Source organism: Ursus americanus, chromosome 1 (genome assembly GCF_024610735.1).
Source record: "Ursus americanus isolate L20-20 chromosome 1, mUrsAme1.1.p, whole genome shotgun sequence".
Taxonomy (NCBI): domain Eukaryota; kingdom Metazoa; phylum Chordata; class Mammalia; order Carnivora; family Ursidae; genus Ursus; species Ursus americanus.
In genome coordinates this window covers 78216118-78239342 of record NC_142127.1, presented here as the reverse complement: position 1 = coordinate 78239342, position 23225 = coordinate 78216118, and the positions used below count along the sequence as shown (strand labels likewise).

Sequence of the window (23225 nt, the reverse complement as noted above, 5' to 3'; positions counted from 1 at the left end):
GTAGTGTAAAATAATAGATGGAAGTTCTTTTTTTTTCTTTTTTCTGTTTTGCATGTGGCTATCTAGTTGTTTCATGCCAACGGCTTCAAAGAAGGAAAATGACATGGTCTGGTATTTATTTTAACATGGCCACTCTATCTGCTATTTAAATGATAAAATGAAACTCCTTAGCAAGGGAAAAGAAGCCTCCGGGACATAGTTCTCGTCTGCACTTAGTATTATCCACTTCTTTTGCTTAGACCTCCCTTCCTTTGTTATCCCCTGCTTCCATATATTCCCACTGTTTCCACCCTACCATTTCTTTTTTACCTTGATTATTCCTCCTTGGATTAAAGGAAAAAGCCAATGATGATAGAGAATATGAAGATGGAAGAGAAAGAACCATTAATTGATTGAAGAAAGAAGAAGAGATAGTTGGGGATGAATTCAGAACACAAGTGACAGAGCAGCTTAGGAGAGGGAATGATACATCTTCTCCTCTAATATCCACCTCTTTTTCTTCATTTGTTTTTGCTCTTGATATTTCCCCTGATCCAGAAAGCATCCTTTCTCAGCAGCTGGATGGTAACCCGGGGCCTCAACTTAGCCCTACGTTGCCTTTTGGTAGCATTCTTTAGTTTCCAGAATCTTACATTTTACAATTTTAAAAGAAGCCCTAGTGGATGATATTCTCTGAAATGAACTGATTACTCCAATAATCACCTGCATATGGAATTAAATTTTTAAGGAAAATTGTCAACACTTGAGAAATCAATACAATGTAAAGCAATAAATGGATCATTCCAAGTTGTCCCTCCTTACAGGGGCTGCTGTGGTCATTTCAAATGACAGGTGAGTTCCTTAACAATAGAGGTCAGGATTTTTCTTGGGTACTCTTACTACATAGTACTTAGTATGGCTTCTATGACTGCAAGGCATTCACTGCATTTTAACTTACTGAAAACAATTCACAAGAAAACAGTTTTACCCATGCCCTTTTAACACTCAGGCAACAACTTTATGTCCAGATGAAAAGGAACATCCTCTTTCTTACACTTTGGAAGCATTACAGAGATGATTTCTAATCTGCCCCCTCTGCTACAGCCATATGCTCTGAAATGCAAGCTAGAGGGGCAGATGTGTAATCTGGGAAATGATCCAAATTCATGACCTCTTAGGAGCCAAGGGTATTGTGTGTGTCATGCCAGCCTGCATGCCATGCCCAGAAATTCTAATTCATAGAAACAAAGTATAAAAAGGCACAGAGAAAGAAGAAGAAAAATAAAAAGCCACTATAGGCAAGTAACACATCATCTGTTTTTCAAAATTTGACCAACTTAGTACTTTCATTCCAGAGAACTAATAGGGTTTCCTTGATCCTTGTAGGCTCCAATAGCAAAGACAGCTCTTCCGTAATATGACTGTGAGCTGACTTCATCCAAATTCTCACGTCATTCCCTTGGCCAATCTCATCACCTACACTGCGGCAACATGAGTCTTACATAACTGATAAGTTACATAAAAATTCTGTGAAAGTATCAGAATTTCTGGTTCTCAGAAAGAAGAAAAAACAAAGAGCATTTGGTGCAAAAAGGAGAACATATGGGAGGACGGATTTTGTTAGAATGAACAGGGCTGGTTTTGATTTGTTTTAGTACCTAGAGGACCTATCAAACAACCTTCTCATGTCCTACTCTGTGGGTGTGTTCATGACAAGGAATTCCATCTGAAGGGCATTCCAGAAGTTCAGAAGGAATTCTAATTAGTATCATATCCATGGCTCATGTAGGCAGTGACAACAAATCGCCAGATAAGCCTCTTCTTCCCCACTTTATGGCAGGTACATTATAATCTGATAAAAGCTCCTTTGTGAACCCTATTTTATTTCTTCCTAGAACAATGAATCATTATAAGAATCTCTAGACAGAGTAATAAACCATAGCTTGTAACTACAAATATAACCAGAACTTTTTATTATGTGGTTTCTTATTGAAGAGAATTTTCCATTTCAAACTTTCTCAGCATATTGTGGGCATCACCCCCCACTTTATTCCTATGGTATGTGGCTTTCCATATATTTCGAAGGAATATTTTAAGTTGCTTTGTCAAAAGTAATCCAGACCTAGTGAAATAAAACCATATCTGGCTTAATGTGTGTTCTAATCTGCATTGGACCCAATGGTTAATTTGAATTCAGCCATTTATAAAAAATAACCATTCATTTATTCATTCATTCGTTTAGCAAACTAATAATTAGACTCTAGACTTCTGCTTCCAGTAATGAATCAATTCCCAAAATTCTGATGATAAAAATACAAATAGATCTTAGATATATTAAAACAAATACACACCTAAATTCATTGTTGAGCTCATAGGATATTAAGGGAAATCCTTAAGCAAAGCCTTCCAACAAGCAAAAAATAACGAATAAAAAACCAAGAGTGAAGGATGCTATGTAACCAAATTTGCAGGTTGGAACTGCCCTTCAAGTAAATGCTGATACTAGGAATCTGAAGCATGGGAAGATAGTATGATAGCGATGTCTTAGAGGATCTGAGAGAGAGTCCAATGCAGGACAGTTAAACCAGTGACCACCCAAAGGTCCTACAACCGTGATGGAAGAGTAAGCTGAATAAGCTCCTACCCTTAATACACTTTCTTCAGCAAAGGGAATCCAAGAAAATCTGCCTTTACTCTGGTTTAAATAAATAAAACAGCAGTTTAAAAAGTCATCATTCTCTTTAAGAATTTACAACCGCAGGACTGCCCCCTTATAGGTATCAAATCAAACTTATTTTCTCCCAATTAATTAAGCTATCAGCCAAGAAATCATATGAAAGTGGTTCTAGGTTAGTAGTACTCTAGTACCCCAAAAGAAGCAAATTTAAATCTTCTCTGGAGAAAAGCACAGGCAAATCAGACTCCTCAAGATCCTCGCACATTCAGCCCAACCAAATATGACATCCCAAACAGAAATGACCAAATTCATAAGAAAGAAAGTCACCATGAATGAGAGTCGGCGGAAACATGAGATTTAGACACCAAATTGGAATTAGAAGATAGGTCTGTAAAAAGTACCTACAATGAAGCACAGAATCAAGGAGATAGAAAAATATGAAATAGTGTGTAGGAGACATGGCTGAAGAGTAAGAGGTCTAAGGCACACCTGGTAAGAGTTCCACAAGGAGAAGACAGAATGGAGAAGAAGCATATCAACAGACGTAACTTCCCAGAAGTGATGGAAAACATTAATATGCAGCCATAGGAGACACACCATCTACCAAGAAGGATAATATAAAGAAATGGGCAGCAAGACCTAGACTGCAGTGAACATCAAAGACAAAGAGAATTTAAAAGTATCCAGAGAGAAAAGACTGATCACCGGTAAAGAGATGTCAATTAGACCAATGGCTGACTTTTCACAGAAGAAGCCAGAAGACAGTCGAACATTGTCAGTGTGCTGTCGGCCTAATACTGTATGCCTAACGTGACTAGTTGTTGAGAACAAGACACCTTCTGACAAACAACACAGAGTGATATCAGTAGACCATTGTTAAAGGAATATCTTAAAGGGCATACTTCAGGAAGAAGGAAAAAGACCCCAGAAGGAAGGTCTGAGATAGAAGGAAGAACGGTAAGAAAAGAAATTGGTAAATATATAGGTCAGTTTGAACAAATATTAAATACGTAGGACATTTAAATTAACAGGTAACCTGTGGGATCAATAATTCAGAAAGAAAATGGAAAATAGTATAGAAATTGGAAGAGCGTAAAGAGTTCTAAAGTGTTCTAAGTTCTTGTATTGTTTGGGAAAAGAATTTAGTGTGGACTAGTCTTATAGTTTGTTAAGTGATAAAAAGGTGGTGTACAATTGCCAAATCAATATAAGAAAAAAGTGGGATGATAAATACAAAACAGGAATTCATCCTCAGAGGATAAGAAAGTAGAAAAAAAGGCATTAAGAGGGGGCTTAAATATAAAAATAAGATGATAAACATAATCTAAATATGCCAGTAATCTTAATAAATGTAAAAGTGCTAAACCCCCAGCACAGTTCAGACTGCCAGAACATAAGTACAAAATTCACCTATTTGTTAGGACAATACATGTGCATAAAGAACATGGGAAGTTTAAAAGTAAAAATATGCAAAAGACATATCAAAAGAAAGACCTTGCAAACACTGAGTAAAGGACAGTTGCTCTGTAACAGACACTGCTTTTGGACTGGGGTTCAAGGTCTCTGCCCTTGTAGAGCTTACATTCTAGGGGGAGGGGAGATAGTAGGTTACACACACACACACACACATGCGTGTGCACACACACGCACACTCTTACTACAGACTGTAAGAAGTGCTATGAGGAAATAAACAGAGTAAGCAATATGGGGTGGTCAGGGAAGGTATGTTTGAGGAAACAACATTTGACCTGAGAACTGAATAAGAAAAAAACGACCACTTGAAGTGGAGGGAGATCATTCTGAGCAGAGGGAATACATGTGCGAAGGGCCTAGAGGGAGAGCAAGCTGGCCTGTTCCAGAGACAGAAAGCAGACAACATAGGCCAAGTGTCCGGAAGAAGGAGGAAGCAGTGGCGACGAGGTTGGAGAGGCAGGCCAGCAGAGGAAATTAGGCTTTGGGGATCATGGTAAGAGATGTGGATTATTTTCTATGAATGATGAGAAGCCACTAAGGGTTTTAAGCATTTGAGGGACATGATTTGATTCCTGTTTTCCAAAGATCCCTTTGGCTCCTGTGAAGAGAGAGGTGGAGGAGTGCGTGTCAGTGAGGAGGCTCCTGAAGGCATGAGGCCATGGCGGCTTGGGCGAGGGTGGGAAGTAAAGCTTCGGGATGTATTCCTATGGGTCCAACTTGATTTCCTGCTGGATTAACGGCATAGGTAAAGAAAAGCGTCAAGTCAAGGTTAACCCTGCATTTGGTAAGACTTTTCAGGCTCACACAGAAGGGCACTACTGTATCTTTTATGTGCTTGGTTTCCTTCTCAGATAAGATGGCTTGCTGGAGGAATACTTGAAAATATAATTCAAGTTTAACTTAAGAGTTATCATGGTAAGAAATAGTGGAAGCTTTAGACATTTCTTCTGCTGAAAAAGCCAGCGGATTCAACTGGAATTGAAGGCGTTTGCGTACGGACAGGAAATGGGGCCCAGACTGTGCATATCACATAGCCTAAAGACTTCAGAGTGGAGATATTTTCTCAAACTATGATTTTTTGAGCTTTGCAAAGAAGCATTCTGATGGGAACTGCAGAATGCTGATGGAAACATAACACTGACCAGTGTTTCCCAACCTTCAGCAACTGGCGTCACTGCTCCATAATATTTTGCATGTTCGCCTATCATCCTTTATTTCCTTCAAGAGTTCAAAATCTCATAGTTTTTATGTAAAAATTTTATTTCAAAAACATGCAGCAAGACCATAAATGGAAAAACTGTTTGACTAGTACATACTCACATAGACACATACTTTTAAAAACAAGAAGTACTTGCCCACATGAGTCATTACCAGAGTTCAGGGACCACTGCAACACTGCGCTAGCCTACAGGAGTGTTTCCTCTGAGGTCCGTCAGCATAGCACGAAAGAAGTCTCTATCACCAGTTTGACACCAATATTTCCAAATGCCTCCAACAACTCCCTGCTGGCGTATCATGATAGTTTGCAAAACTATCTGCTTTTTCTTCCCCTCTTTTTTTGCAGTTGTGCTTTGCCCAATTTAAAAAGGCATACACCCCTTTTTGGTTGTTTTGTTTTTTTTAACTGACTGGTTAATAAAAGGGTTTTTGTTCAAAAGGCGACTTGGAACAGCTTTGTTGTATTTGATGGGGCGGGATTTGTAAGTTGTTTCGTGTGGGTGTGCGGTTTCTAATTATCAATAGAGTGGGAATGAATTTGCATGTGCTTATTTTAGCAAAGAGAAGTAATCTAGGTTGCTTACAGTTTTCTCTTTAATTTTTACGTATTCATCATTAGTCCTTTTATTATAATTCTGCTTTTATTGGACACAGTTGGGGCATCATGAACTTTTACAAAAGACCTTTTTTTGTATATGGCATTGTGTGGGTGCCTTACTGAATGAATTACAAGGACTAAGCTTCTACCATTAGAATACCAAAACTTGATGGGGGGGGGGTGGATAAACTCCCTAAGTATGTTTTTCACTGGCACTTTCTTCAGCAACCTACAAATGAGTTGTCTCGTAGGTAAGCCTCTCTCCATTGCCTTTGCCCCAAAATACTTCTGGGCCTCAAGCAGGTTCCCAGCATGACTCAGGGATTCAGCCTCTTCTCTCCTTCCCAGAAAGCATCCCTTGTCCTGTGCTTCTCCCGTACACATTCTGTGACAGTCCCCACGGTAAATCCTCCCACTTGTACAACATTGTCATTAGTAGATTCAGCATGTGAAGGCTTACAATGTTTAAAAATGTTTTTATTTTTCAAATCCATAAATATTTATTCTCCAATTTGTACATAAACTTAGTCTCAATGTAAAAATTCAGATACTGTAGGTAAAGCAGAAGTCTCCCTTGTCCCTCAATCTCTATCTTCTTCCTCTGAGTAAAGGTAAGCACTGTTACTTTTTCTATGTATTTGCTTTTATACTTAAGCACCTGAAATTTTCGCCATTTGCATTCCCATTGCTACTACTAAGCTGTAAGCACCTTTGTGGCAAAATCTGTATTCGACACAATTTTGTACCTGTGGAACCTGGCACAGCGTCTGGCACATGGCAGGTCTTCGTTAAGTATTGGTTTGGTAAATGATCTATCCTTGGTTACTCCCCCTCATGTGGTAGGTAATCGAGTTCTGCCTGTATAAGGTGGGCCTTGGGATTCTCAATGCTCTCAGGGAGCCACGATTGCTGATTAAAGGAAATTGAAAACGCCCTGCAGGAGATCTTGGGGACTGACCAGCTATAGAACAGAAGTGTGAGTTAAGCCAAGAAAGGCTGAGAGAAGTGAAATAGTATAAAAGCAGAGCCTAGAGACACCTGAAGTTACTCAAGGCTAGCTCCCAGAAGGGACCCTTGTGTGAAGGTAGTGGGAAAAGTTTCTCAGGACAGAGTTCAGCTGGGGCTCTGAGGTATGAAAGAGCAAGACATGGTCTGATAACAAAAGTGAGTAGCTCTCGGGGCACCTGGGTGGCTCAGATGGTTAAGTATCTGACTCTTGATTTTGGCTCAGGTCATGATCTCAGGGTTGTGAGACTGAGCCCCAGCATGGAGACTACTTAAGATTCTCCCTCTCCCTCTGTCCCTCCCCTGCCCTTCAAAAAAAAAAAAATAGTGAGTAGCTCTGTGAGTTGGGAACATGTATGATGAGGCTGATGGGGTGGGGTGGTGGGTGATGGCGGCAAGAGACAAGCCTGGAAGGACAGGCCATGAGAAGGTGATGGAGAGCATGGTATGACTTGTTAAAGAGGGTGAAATTTATTCCTGGCCATGGAACCTAAATACAGGAGCAAATGAATGTTTCCTAAGCAGGCAATATTTTTCTCGAAATACATATCTTTTAATGCTTCCCTTCTTCGCCTGCATAAGACAGTATTCATTTATGAAACTCAAATGTGTATACACGTAAACATATACACATAAGTCATCTAATATAAAGTAATACCGACATTATCAAAGCCAATATATCCTAAATGTTTCTCACCATTAGTTGACAGTTTATCAGTTATTAAAGACGAAGTTAGGCCTTGGCATACATTACTCAACATAGATTGGGTAGTCTATCATGTGGGAGTTCATCTTTAAATTTCCCAGGCTGGGTTTTAAACCTGTCCTTCCGATATCCTCATTGGCTGATTTTTAGCAAAACCATTGGTGGAATGAGTAGCCATTCAGTTAACACTGGCAGACTAGAGTTTGCACTAAAGTTGAAAACCCCTCTGGGTCACTGGAGTCAGGGCGTCTCAGTCTTTTCCTCCACAACAAATTTACACATAAAATCCCTTCCTTAGAAGAGTGATTTTAAATTCTCGGTCTCAATGTAAACTTTTCCAAAATAATTAGGCAGGAACTGAAAAGCCTTCTAGCTCTTTCCAACTCTCCCCTTCATGAGGGGCTGCCATTATTTAAAGCTAGTAAGCAGAGTCCAGTGATTTTATTGCCATGGTTTCATTGCAAAAAGTTAACTGAAGGTATCCTAAAGCTGAATATAAAGAGGACAGAACCAATGATCATACTGTAGGTTAAAATGTATAGTTACTCTGTTTTCGAGAACGTGATTTATTTTTGCCCATGGCACATCCAAATTCACACAGTAATATTCTGACTACTGATGGCATTTTAGAGTACTTTTTATGTGACTTGCTGTTTTCTATGGCTCCTGCTATTATTGTTCCTCTCTGGTTGCAGAACTAATCCGAAGTTGGGTACAGACAGCTCAGCCCACAGCACAGTGCTGATGTCAAACATTCACTTTGTGTTTATCAACCATCATGTAATCAGCTAATAACATTTTTCACTGCAGATGTTCATTCTAGCATTTAGAAACACTATTAGAATTGTCAGTTCCAAACCACTGTTTCTAAATGTACAAGACACATATTCCCCATGGATGGTGAAGTTTGAGAGTTCAGCCACATTTGAAGAATTTGACATATATAAAAATATGCTCTTCTCTTAATAAAATTACTTTTCACTTGTTCAAACAACTCAAAACACTTTAGAAACTATAAATTGTCTAAATCAACACATACTTAAGCATACTAAATTTTATCTCCAAAGACAGGCTGTCATATTCTGGATAACGAGAGAGACAGGATAACAAAGAATTTTGTTACTGTGAAGTCTGTAATGTTAATATGGCTATATAAGGGCATAGGGGAAAATACATACCAAAATATACCACATCAATAAATGCCCGCTGGAGCTTAGAATAATTTGTCCTGTGTATTTATATTTATAGGAAAAAGAAATAAAACACCATAATAAAAGTAAAAAGTATAATAAATAGCAACTATACATAAACACAGATTCTGTGACAGTCTGTATAAACTTGGGATGTAATACAAAATTTTGTATATAGAAGCTTATTCAATCCTGGTGGGTTTTCATGTCAGAAGCTTAAAGGAAAGATGACTAGTCCTGTGCCAAATTACCCTATATTTCTGTTATCCATGCTGAATTTGGGGAAATTCTGAGGACTGTCACAATACTTTAGGTAATGAAATCAGGCAAAACTGGTAACAATGACAAGAGATTGCTGAAATAAGGAAGCAGATCTGAGCCTTCGTTCTGTCATTGACTAGCTGGGCCTTTGGTGGGGGTGACTTTCCCCTCTTCTAGGCCTCAGTCTACTCCTTAAAAAAAGTTGGTTGTCCTAGAGATATGTACTGCTCCACTTAGTCCTAACATTCTCTAATTCCACCACAAATAGAGAATTGAAAATATAACTGCAAGAGATAAACAGCATTTTAGTTTGGGGAAAAGCTGCAGGTCCTCTGCAACGCAACCCTTGACTGTAGTCTGGGTGTGCATGTGTAAGTGTAAGTATCTTTCTTCATAGTTTCCTATCCAATTTTGCTTCAGTGACTTAAACAGATTTCAACATAGGTTACCTACTATCCACAGTGTTTCTTGTATTTCTTGGCCAGCTATGACCAATCCTATAATGCCACCAAGTAGACTTGGACACCATCAAGCTGAGACCATTAACATCCTTAAGTTCTCACCCCTACTACCTACAAATGTATCTACGCCACATGCATAACTGCCACTTGCCCTCTAATCTTGGCTCATCCTCTTCAAGGCCAACTGCTATAACACTACAGTCTAAATCCTATGCCTTTAACAATTCCCTCTTTCCCATTTCTCCATTTTCTCACAAATATCTCTTTCCTCTCAGTTTATAAACACAGTGTTTCTCATTGATAACATAAAGTAGAGCAATAAAAACAACTTCACTTCTCTAGATACACCTCTTTTCTTTCTCTTAATATTAAACTGCTAGAAAGATCACCTGTGCTTGTTTCCATCCCCATTCCTCCTCAAGCCACAGCATCTTGTTCCTGCTCTCCTGTCTGCCAACACTCGCTCTGCTGAAGTGATAACTAATGGCCATCTCTCAATTTCCAAACCTAGTGAAACTTGGGCATCTTCTCAAAACTTCTGTAAACTTGGGACCATTTCCTCCTGGAAATCTTCATCTTCTCATTCTTCAGAGATATGACCTCTTTATAGGAAATAATTCATCCAGGCCACCATTGGGTCTAAACTGGCCCAAGCCTTTTCTCTGTTCACCAAAGAGTGAAGATTAATCCTCTTGACAACCACAGAGCTATGGAAACAAACCAGACCCACTGCTCCTGCCATCCTCAGTCACTTCCCAAGAGGTAGAACCCCCGGTCATCTATTGCCCTCTGGGCTGCCGCCTTACACCATTCTGGCCATATTCCCACGTGACCACTGTCCCGCTTTCCCCTCTATCCCACACTCCTCCATTTGCCTTCTTTGAGTCCCCACTATCCTTCCGTGGTTGACAAGATGTTGCTCACTTTCAACCTCTTCTCTAAAAATTTCCCTGACTTTTAGCCGTAATTGAAGTCTACCTCTCCACTAAGAAATCTGCTTCCCTTGCAGCCCTCTCATTCTCATCCACATCATGCAGGTCAGGGTTGGGAGGGGGCTCAGTGGCCTCTTTACTTCTCACTTCTGCTTTCAAACCCGTTGCTCTTCTACTCACATATAAAATCCCTACTCCTTCCCAGCTCATGCCATCCTGCCACACTTCCTTCTACTTCTGCCTCTCATTCTCCTCTACTACCTTCACTGTCATGTGACTTAATACTCCATGGCTTTGACTCCATAGCTTATAGGTCTTTTCTATCTACCCTATTTCCATCTTATCACTTTTGTTATCAAAAATACTTTCCTCAGGAAACCACTGTTCCAAGGAGAATAATAATATAAAACCTGGATGTAAACTGTAGAGTGGCGCTAAGCCCAGATAAACACTTCTGAGATGAGCAAGTCTCCACCCACATGAAGATATGTGATCAAGAAATAAATGTTTGCTGTTGACTTTGTTATGCAGCACAGGTGTAGCAATAGCTGACTGATACACTGAGAATCAAATTGGATCTTCTTCCTCACTCACCCACTAAGTTTAATTAAAAAAAAAAACATCTTCAAAGCTTTATTTCTTAAATATGTTTTACTTTTCTTTCTATTTGCATTGTGATTCACTCAAATTTATGCTCACGTCATCTCTTATCTGGACTACAGCAACAGTCTGTTAACTATTCTCCTTGATTTTTTTTGTCCATCAAGTCACCACAGCCAACAGAGTAACAGTACTACAATATAAAACTGGTCAACCCTCTCCTTTAATCAGTTTGGATTCTCTGGGCCTGTAGGATAAAATTAACATTTTTCCATTTGGTAAGAGCTCCTCATGATTAAATCTCCTGCCTACTGGCTCAACCTGGTATCTGTTCCTCTCCACTTGCATTTGTGCGACACTGAATTGCTTATAGTTTTGTGAACATACCATGATGTTTCAAGTTGTCATAACTTTCCATATGCCTGAAATGTGTTAGCTCATTGACCTTTTTATTCCTTCAATTTCTATTTATCTTTCAGATCCTGCTCTGGAAACATTTCCTTTCTGAAATATGACAGCCATCCCCCAACCCCAAGCAGAATCAAGCAAAATTTCCTCTGTGAGATTTCCACACTGTACTCTTCAGCATAAAGGTACCAAACCAATATTTAATCAGGCATTTATATGTCTTTCTCCCCTACTATTTCAAAAATTTTTTTCTAAGACAGAGACGATGTCTTATGTCACTTTGTATCTCCAGCACTTCATATAACACCTGTCACAGAGTGGGCATTTAATAAACATGAGTGGAACTGAAATAATTAATTTTGGAATTTGATTTGTAAAAACATGTAGACTCTATTTACTCATGAAATTCAGAGATGCACACACCTGCACCATATTTGAGTAGCAAAGAATTGAATCACATTTCTAAAAAGACTGATATATTTGTTTCTAATTCAATTTGATTCATTGAATTTTAGAGACCAGAGTATTCAGTAACCTTTACAACATAGGAAATACTGGGGTTGCTTTATAATCAAGTTTGTATTGGAAGAAGCTTATACATATTGCTATTTTTTTAAATAACATCCTGAATCCCATGGAAATGTAAAACAAGCTGGAGGATGTGAGAATGTATATATTTCTTGTGTCTAAAGCTATATTTATCCAACATAACAAGTGACAAAAGCTTAGGAAGTACCTAATTAAGATTTTTGTCCAAATGTATAACCATATAGTGTTACCTTAACCAACTGATAAAGAAAGAAACAGAGTTTAAGTCCACTACCCACTAACTCGAAGATTTAGTTCCTCACCAACAATAACAATAAAAAGCCAGGAAAAATTCAATTCAGACTCATGAAAAATGACTATAGTTGGTGCTCCAAATTTTAAATGCATACTCAACAAAATTTATGAAATGTCATTTAATAGCACATTGCTCTTGTATTAAAGTGACTATCTGATCACCTTGTGCTTTTAAGAGCTCTATTTCTTTGGAAAGATCTAGAGATTTCTTTGGCTACACTCGAACATTCTAAATATAAAGTTTACACACAATGCATTTAGAACAGAACGTAAGGTCTGCCAAGTTAGCAACTTACATATTAAACTTTCAGCCTTTGCCGTAAGGATACACATCACGTGCACATTTGCTGTAATTTATACATAATGCATACACATCACATGCATATTTTCTCTCTTACATATCTCTTAACTTGGCCCACACTTTCATATAAATATATATACACATACATACATACATACATGCAGGGAAACAAAGTCAAGAATGATCAGATTAGATATCCCTCTCATGCTCACTGAGTTAGAATCGTTTGCTAGAGAAATTATACTTATGGTGTTCCTTGTTCAGTCAGAGTTGGCAAAAGGTAAGCATTTATAGGATATTTTGACATGTGTATCATGTTTTCCAACTAGAACTGTAGTCTTCTCAGGCCCTGGGACTGAAGTGTTAGGCACATGCTGGTGGAAAATGAATTGGCCAAAGCATAGGCTTTACCACACAGTATCTGGGTTCGTAACCTCACCCATACTAGTTACCAGCTAAGAGAACAAGCATTTAAATGCCCGGGAGCTTCAGCTTCCTTACCAGTAAAATGTGTTAAGATATCCACACACTCAGTGGCTGCAAGGCACCTCTACAGAGCTATCTCCTTAGACTGTTAATGAATATTTGCTCATTAATTGATAAACTTATCTCAGAAAAGGTCTCGTCTTACTGCCAACCATTACTTTTACAGACTTGCCTGTTTTACAGCTATATAGACAGGTGTTTGAGAATGTAAGAAATTAAAATAGAAATAGGAAAGCTTTTTAGTCCATTTTGCTAATTAATATGTCAGAGCTCGTAAAGAAGAACTCATCGGCTTTCCTCAGTACTGCATCATCTTAAAGAGCTGGGTCAGCACAGATCTCCGCAGACAGTCAATACATATTAAAACAGTTCCAAGCAGTAAATCAAAACAAAAAAAAAATTAAGACATAGTAAAAAAGTAAAATTTATAAGTCCTTTCTGACTAAAATGTGGAGGAGCATTAAACTATTAGTTTAGGTGTCAGCTCAGTATGTAGGGGGAAAAAAAGAAATGATTCCTTCTCAGATACAGTTTATGAGTCTGTATAGTCAAAATTAAAGCATAATTTTTAAAAAAGCTATGCCAAATTTGATGTCATTTTCTTTGGATTCTAATGTTCCCTTAGAATACTGAAATCATTAAAAATTGGTTTCATTGCTTAAAATATACATTTTGCTGAAGTTTTTTTAAACCCCCTGCATTTACTAAGATTTGTATTTTGTCAGAATTTTGTCAATTAATAAGATAAGGAAGGACACATTTCTTATTTTTTAGGCTCTCTGAAACTTGTGATTTTTCTTAAAGGAACCAATTAAAAGGCACTTTGTTCTTAACCTCTCTGGGTAGGTCTCACCATTCCAGAGACATCGATACCTCTCATACATGGAGGAGGACCCTACAAGATTGACAACAGAACATCCTGCCTGCTTCCCAGCTAACGTATGAGATGCTGCCCACTCGGCAACCCCTGAGGTAGGCCGTTAGAAAAATCTCAAGAATACTGAATTGATTCCAGAAGGGGTAAGGGGACTGTATTTTAGGCCAAAAATATTAGAAGGATTTATCTTACCTGAGCCTTTGATTTGATCTGAACTTTGAAGAATCAACCATTTAAAGATTAAGCCAAGGAAAGGGTGCCAAAAATACTGTCACAAATTTGGGAGGTACCCAAGCCAGACCAACAGATGGAACTTGGCATGAAATGGCTCTCTACACACTAAGTAGCTGACTCAGAAGAAACTTTAACTCAGATGAATTTATTAAAATATTGAATATCGTCCCAAATAAGAAGATGGATGATAGATTCAGGTCAGCACATACAATTTAATTTAACTTCCTGATGGTCTTGGATAGTATGAAAGCTGCCCACATTTCTATAATTAAAAAGAGACAGAGGGGGATACTCTTCCTTTTTAGCAAAAGGGATATCGCCTTTTTACTTAAATATTCCAGAGGAAAGATGTGGGGAGGGGAAAAGTGAAACGAAAAGACACTGAATGATCTCTTTTAACACTGGCGAGACAAGTATGATCATGGAACATCAGACATTATAGTTCAGCTGGTTACTTGCTGTCACAGACTGTACCAGATTGAGACTACAGTTACATATTAGGTGAATTTTCAAGATGATTTGTGTAACTGAAAGACGTTACCAGAAGCAAAAGGACTCTTAATCCTCTTTTACCATCCACGGCCCCCACCTCAGAAATTGTTCTGCCTAAGTGTGCACGCGTAGAGGAGTTGCACGTTACATGAGGGATGAGTTTTTTGAGGATCATTATAATTCAAGATATATTTTCCAAAAGAAATAAATATAAAAAGTGGGGGAGGGTATATTCTTGGAGTATATTAATTTACATAAGTTGTAGATTTTTATATATCTTTATAAATTTATAACCTTAGTTGTAGATTTTCTTTAATGTTCTTTGTATTTTCTCAGGACGGTCTCTACTGTCTTAGAGTGCTCCCACTTACTGTAACTCTAGAGTATATAATTTTAGGTGATTGCTTAGCCCATTTTATTGGGTTTTCTTGTATGCCACTTCTGCTCCAGAGTGAGCAATGTTCTGGTTGTTCTCAGCCTTTGCACTGATTCCACAGATGGCCAGTGAAAAGCTCAATGACACTGTGATAGGGTATGCAAGGACTCCGAAATGTAAAATGGTGAATATTGTACTAGCAGTTCATTAGGAACCAGAAATCTTTAAAACACCCGATATATTTAAGCAGCATGGTTCATATGCTATAAAGACTGTTGATACTATTTTTATTAACCAGCTAGAGAGTAAGGCTGCCATGTGGAGCTTACAATTAACTTGACAGGTTTAAAATTATGCCATTTTTGTCATTTTTTTTTTCAATTTGGAAATTATTTCAAGTTTTGTACTTTGGGTAATTCTTTTTTACTATGTTTTATATCACACTATATAAAAGCATATCATTCGGTTTAGTGAAATACTGTAGTGATATACAAAGGTGACAATGTTCTCATTTAAAAAGAGTGGCAATAAATTTTCAGTCACTGGCTGACAGAAACTTGTTTGGAAATTAAGATCGGAATAAGATTTGATTTTCTGGAAAAAAGTCAGAAAGTTTATTTGCTCATTTTCAAAAACCAGATTGACAAACAGTTTTAAAAACTGCTTCCATTTTTTTTTTTTTTTTTTTTTTTTTTACCTTGAAGCCTATCCCAGGACATGAAAAGGCTTTAATTTTCAAGTGTTAATCTGGGTAACAGAACTAATGATAAGCAGTACTATTTAAGGTGCACTGAAGATGAAAATAATATAGGCTATCCTTGGAGTTCCTCGTCACGAGAACTTCCCTTTTAGGCTCCTAAAAATATTTCCAGTAGTAAAGAATGTAATAGACAAGGATGATGGGGGAAAGCAGCACTCTGCGGTTTATCACTCTCAGAGAAATCTTTTCCTTCACGGTGATCTAACCTCTTAGGCTCTTTATTAGGAGCAGCAGAAAAGCAAAAAAATATCTAAGAGTTGTGAACCAGCCCTTTCCTGCTGTTATCACAAGAGAATCTGGAGAAAGAGGAAAAGAAAAAAAAAATCATACTCTTGCCCTGGAACATGATGGAAGTAATGAGGCATCAAGGCCACTTACTGCTGGAAACATAATTAGCACATAAACACAGGAGACACTTGGTGACGGGAAAGACTTTCTTTGTTTCAGAAACAGGGGGATGTCAACAAATTGTAACTCTTCTGTTATTTGCAGTGGCAAGCCTAAGAGTAAAATGGATATTCTTCCCCTAATAATACACCCGTAGAGCAAAGGGATCATTGTAGTATTTGCAAGTTTGGTAGCACTAAGTGTTTTCAATCAAAGTGAAAAAGCAACGACGAAGGGCAAAGGGATAGAAACAAACCACTTGGCAACAAAGGAAAAGCTTGGATTTTTGACTGGAAGGTGTCTCCCACATAATAGAGAAAGACCCAGGAAACTCGCAGAGATTCTTGTGGACTTCCTGGAGAACCTCTAGGAATGAGGGAGCTCATTCCTCAGTCTAAAGAAATATAATACGGCCATCTTGGGTGTGAGTCTCTTTGATGACAAGCAAAAAAAAAAAAAAAAAAAAAAACACAACAACAACAACAACAAAAAACAAAAAACAAACTATTCCTTTTTTGAGGAGAAATGGCCACATTTTTCTTGTTCGGGAGCTCTTTGTTCTGCCACTGTCATGTGAAAGTCATCACGGGAAAGAGTTTCAAACTTTCTCGGATTTTCCTTACAATTTTTTTGTTGTTTTAAGTGTTCAGCTGGCAAACAGGTTTAAGATTTTTGGTTTTATAATTATTAGTTTTTGGAAACCTTTATCCTTTCCTCTCAAACATTTTGAGTCAGCATACATTATGCCACTACACACAGAGCCAAGCAATAATTCATCTTTGTGGAAGTCAGAGACATCTCATGTATTAATTAGCAAGCCTTTCAGTGACTAGTGGATGGAAATAGGTTCCAACTGCTACTCAAACACAGCCAGCAATTTCCAGGAAGGAGAATATAAAGTCCGTTACAAGGAGTTTCTTACCCGATTTGTGAGCAGCCAATGAGTGGACTTTGCTTTCATCTGGCACTGAGAAGAAATAAAAGAGACAAGGATCAGGCCTGCTTGTAAATCAGCCATTTTTTGAACAATAAATTGAAATAGATTCGTAAGAAGTTAAATCTTTTACTGGAAAAAATTTGAGAAAAAAAGTGTTCCCCAGCCTACCTGGGGTGCCTCATTTCTTTTGGTAGCTATTTTAAAGGCAGCTATGAAGTAATACACACACACACTAGACTGTCTATGAATATAATTTTATTTTCTTTTAATTTTCAGTACTTTCAGCTCTGTTAATTGGGCTATTGTTTTCGTGCCCACAAAAGGAGAAATTAAATTCATGGGCCTAGAGCTGTATAATATATAATAAAATTTTTTGAGTGTGATAGCAATATATATATTCAATACACTAGGACTGGACTTCTATATCTGGAGTAAAAGGGAACAGATTTACAATCACTCTTGAAAAAAAATTAAATACATAAAACATGGAAGAGTGGCAATCAGGGATTAGACGTTAGGCAGCAGAGATGGAAAGCAAGTGAGGTGAATCCTATAACTGCTCCAGCTTATTGTCTGGAGAAAGTTTCCAGATTGTGGTATAAGGAGGGCAACAGCAGAGCCTGGTGACATCCCAGCCTGAGCACATGGACCTGAATGTCTGGGGAAGCCAAGGCAGATGACGTCTGCAGGCAGATAACCGGAAAGGAAAGACTTACCCAGAACCCTTGCTGAGATCTGCCGAGATCTCCTCATATATTTAGTTGAATATACTAATGATCACACACATGTGAGGAAACTACCCAAGACCTGGGAACCACCCAAAAGTATAATGGGAAGAGTGTCTGAAGTTCACACAGGGCTGGGCATAGTGCCTAGTCCCAATGGCCAGAGTAAAGATTCATAATTCAAGGCCATGAAGAAAAAGATGAAGAACCCTGCTTCAGTAGTGAAAAAAAAATTTTACCCTAGATTAATACGGCTCTGATGAAATATATAAATTTTTGAAAGACACAAGTTATCCAAACTTATGTTGGAAGAAATAGATAATCTGAATGGCCCTATAGTTTTTGTTGTTGTTGTTGTTTTTAATGAATTTGTAGTTAAAACTTTCCCACACAAAAAAAAACTCTAGACCCAGATGGCTTCACTGGTGAATTCTACCACACATTTAAGGAAGAAATTACACCACTCCTCAGAAATTCTTTCAGTAAATTCAGAGGAGGGAACATTTCTCAACTCATTCTATGAGGCTGGTATGATGCTGATACCAATATTAGGCAATGACATGATATGAAAGCTATTACCCAATATCTCTCAAAAACATAGATGCGAAGTTCTTCATCCTTATGCTCTCTGCATGGATTATCACCTCAAATCCAACAACAGTTCTTCATTATTTGCTATGTGCCATTGGCTGTGTTAGTCTATAAAAATCTGATGCTCAAGGATTGAGCAACGTGAAGTGAAATTTGCTGACAAAGAAGACCTCCGCCATTTTCCCTAACACTGGAGATCTCAGAGGAGTGTGCCTGTCCTTCCTTTGCCTACACCATCAGTCATATTTCACCAAGCCAGTTATTATGCACAGATCTTCCCACTCCCACTTACCCTCCTTTTCTAAGCTATTTCTTTATTTTCTAGACAACAACTACTTGTCTGTGATTCTCCTAGTATTTTATTAACTTCTTAAAAATCTTATCAGACTTTTCTTCATATTTCTAGTTGAATTCTGGCTTTTTCAGGTCTAAAAAAATTTACAGTAGAATTTACAGTATAAATAGAAAAGAACTGGAAAACAATGATGATGATTTAAAAATAATAACACTAGTGGCTAATACTTAGCACTTGTAATGTGGAGGTTCTGTCCTATGTACTTTATAGCTAATAATTCACTTAATCCTCAAGATGACCTATAAAGATAGGCATTATTATTATTATTATCTTTACTTTACAGATAAAGGAACTGAAGCACACCTCCAACGTGGAGGATCCAGAACTTAAACATTGCACTCTTAACCACTCTACTATACTTGTGATAAGTCATAGAAGAATTTGTTATATTCTTTGAATCATCAGTTGCATAAGTAGAAGAAAACACTTGACAAATACTTATATGTTAGAAAACTATTATCCTTTATATTTGAATTTTTGTTATTAATAGAAGTCTTTCTGTGGTGATAAATATCAACAAGTGTTAGCTATAATTTTGTTTAACGTTTGGAAATTTAGCATTCTAATAAGTTTAAGCTAAAATATTCATTCCCATTTTGCAAATGAGAAATCATCTGAGTTAAAATCCTGACTTGGAAACTTACTAGTCATATGCAATTTATTTGCACTCCCTGAGCCTCAACCATATATAAAATGAGGATAATATTGCTTCCTCCATAGGCTTGTAGTGAAGATTACGTGCATAAATTTATGCAAAGTACTTAAAGATCATATAGTAAGTGCTTAATAAATACAGACTGCTATTATTAACATTAATAGCAGTTCCTGTTAATCATTATTAACAGGAACCTAAATAGAAAGGCAGAATAACATGATAGCTAATAATGAGATAGATATGAGTTGAAATGTCAGCTTTACCAGGCAAGTTACTAAGTTGTTTTCAACCTTCGTTTCCTTGTGTGAAAAAGCCACAAGGAATTGTGGAACTAAGTGGAAAAAAAAATGTACAAAAGCATTCAGCACCGTCCCAGGGACATATGTCTCAATAAATGAAAACTTTTGATAAATAAAAACTGTGAGAGTGGTAAAGGTTGTGTATTTGATGATGGTGGTGGTGTTTATGGTTTCACTTCCTGGGATGATAAAGGAACAGAGGCAGAAAACACTTGCGAGAATACAATGCCTGCAGGCAGGTACTTGAATTGTTACCTCATGGATAATCCAACACGCACAGCCCATTTTACCTCTCAGTTTACCTGTCTCCTCATTCATCTTATAGCGGAAGAAAGACAGAGGAAATACATTATTCAGACTATATGGTCTTATTATGTGTAGTTATTCTGAAAAGGGATTCATACAAAGATTTTGTTATTTTGCATTTGTCTTTTTTCTTTGATAGACATAAGTTATCCTGTTAAATCTAAGCCCATTTAAGTAGGGCAAATTCCTCAACCATATTAGGTTAAACATGGTGCTTCCTTAACTTTTTGACTGCACACTCTCTATTATTCTTAGTGGGAATACTTATCATTATTTTAATTGACAATTTGAAATTCTTTAGAGCACTATTTCAAAAAACAGTATAGAAAATCCAAATGGGTGATAGGCATAAAAATTAAGGGTCTTTCTCCAAAATATTCAGTGACACAGGTGTCTATCTTTAGGACAGAAGATAAATGAATAAACATAATGGAAAAGAGAGGGGACTATAATGACTTAATTAATAGAATACACTTTATTTAAAAGGTTAAATTGGGAACAATCATCTTTTATGCACATGCTTAGTGCTGGGAAGTGATTTAAATAAGTGTAGCAAATGCGAAAATGAGGTAAAATTACATACACTACCACCACTTTGTAAGAAATGACAAGTGTTATAATTAATACCCAACTTCCTTTATAACTCAGATTACCTTTGAGCTACTATAAGGTTATCTCTTGGGGCTGGAGGTTAAGTCTACTCATTTCACTACATAATATTTAGATAGCACAGCGATTGGAATAGTAGCAGTAGGAATATGACAGGTGTGTCATTTTGAACTAAAACCTTATTTACAAGAGATTGAAAAATGAGTGGGCTGGATGTTGTGAAGGTCTTCCATTCCAAAATGGTGAGGCACCAAAAGCATCTAGTCAGAGAGAGGTGATGGATCAAGAATCAAGGTTTCTTGTTCTGGTTCTGATGATGGTTTTTTTTTTTTTTCCTTTTGTTCTTTTTTCTTCCTCTTTCTCCTTCCCTCCCTCCCTCCCTTCTTCCTTTTTTTCTTTTTCTTCTCTTTCTTTCTTTCTTTCTTTCTTTCTTTCTTTCTTTCTTTCTTTCTTTCTTTCTTTCTTTCTTTCTCTCTCTCTCTCTCTCTCTCTCTCTCTCTCTCTCTCTCTCTCTCTCTCTCTCTCGTTTCCAGAGCCTATTATATTTTCTTTCTTATCCTTCAGTTTTACCCAAGGACAGGTACTACTTGCTCTTGATTACTTAAAAGGATATTACAGTAATCAAAGCATTATCAGTGAAATGTTGAAACCTTCTGAAGATGAAATTCATGGACATTTTTATTGGAACTGTTATTAAATACTTAGAGAGCACTGTGGACTTGCTCTTCTTATCTCTGAATTTATTTGGATAATGGGATTTCTATACTAAGCTCATGCCTCTTGGCCTTCAACTCAAGACTGATGGACCGTGATTTAATTCTTATGAAGTGCTTCATAAGGAGGACGCTCTTTGGTTTGGATGTTTGTGAATTCCCTGGTGTATCCTCTGATTCAGGAAGACTTGCTTGGGAAACATAGCAGCTTGATGGCCTCTGTTTCTAGCTGTCTTTGCTGTAGCCCTTTGAGGCTAATTAAATTGCTCAACACTTCTGTCACCTTTTAAAAAACTGTGGATAAACACACAGTGTCTTTTGATTTAATCTCAACCAGGATCATTGTTAGAATTGAGAGAAACCATAAACCAAGAAAATATGGGGAGAAAAATCTGTGAAAAAGATGGCATTCTGAGAGCTTATTAGTGGCAAACATTAAAGTGCTTATAATACATACATTGGATTCCCAGTAGGATACATTTATACTAGTTCAGTGATCACTTAAAATATTTTATTCTTTTGTCAAGCCTTCTCATACACTTCAAATGCATTCTCACTGGGGGAAAACAATTCTCTTGCTTATTGATAGCATTTGATACGCATTCTATAACATAAGTGACTATTAGGGACTGCACTTGCTTAATAAAAATTTGCAGAACAGTGGCAGATTTGGTGAGTTAATGGGCCCCATATGCTCTACTTAAGCTGACAGAAGACAGTATATTGCTAACATGCACAAATCTCTTCAGATAAAAATTGCCATCAGCTACAGTTACTCTTTCTGAGAATGCCAACACTATGTCATGAATGGGAATATGCAAATGTGTGCAGATTCCCACCACTTCATATGGAGCTACTTTGGTGCAAAGCAGCACTAGAAAATATGATGCAATGCTGGTCTTTTACATACAGAGCTCTGTTCCATTTAATCTTTACTTCCATATCTTTGACATAACAGAGATTGCAGTTTTGAAGGTGATGCTTGGTGCAACACAAAAATCTATCCTCTAATGAGGCCATAAATACTTCTTTCTGGATGGTTTGCTAGGAAATTAAATATCAAGTAATTCTTTGATGGTTAATAAACTTGTTTCCAAGAGCTGTCCCTTCAGAACTTAAAAAAAAAAAAAACAAACAAACAAACCAAAAAACTGATGTAGTTGCCAATATTAAGAATCAATTTTCTTCTCTTTTAGTAGATCAATTTCTGTACCACTGATTGATTTCCAGAATTTCTAAGAAATACAAACCAGTTCAAGTTGTAAATTAAGTTCTCTTCTTAGTAACCATGAACTCTTACTGCATTAATTTATAGTGTTTTCTTATGTCAATGACTGTCTGGCATACTGTTTCTCCTTGGGGAGACGTTTGAGTTTTCAGCACTATGAATTCTTAAGTGTGGAAAACTTCTTCCATCTCTTGAAACAAACAAACAAACAAACAAACAAACAAACAAAAACCCCCCACAAAACTAAACAAACAAACCAAGGCTTTTGCTGAAAAGAGGGTTAGGGAATCAGTACAAGATGATGATGCAAATGTTTATCTCACCATGTCTCTTAGCAGCTTCCCTAAAGCACCATGCTCATCCCTGGGTGTGTGGCTGCTATGACAATAAGCGACTTGGAACTCAAGAGCTGAAGTTTTCTTCTAATATTATAGGGTATCCCCCAGCCACCGTGCGATGAGATGAAAATGCGGGACCCACTCCCTCATAGTTATGCATCTAGTCACAGGTTCACAACTTTGCAGGGATCTCTTCAGAATTCCC

General features: G+C 37.5%; 1 protein-coding gene across 6 annotated transcripts in view; it reads right to left on the bottom strand.

The window, feature by feature from the left end:
• Positions 1 to 23225, bottom strand: part of PARD3B (par-3 family cell polarity regulator beta) — a 980330-nt gene that overhangs the window by 324113 nt on the left and 632992 nt on the right. For 5 of the 6 annotated variants that reach the window (XM_045806556.2, XM_045806554.2, XM_087862375.1 and 2 more), the window contains one exon: positions 17187 to 17231. The exons of the other annotated variant lie outside the window; for it this stretch is intronic. In XM_045806556.2, the coding sequence (XP_045662512.2) occupies positions 17187 to 17231 (45 nt within the window). The remainder of the gene's footprint in view (positions 1 to 17186; positions 17232 to 23225) is intronic. 6 annotated transcript variants of the gene reach the window in all.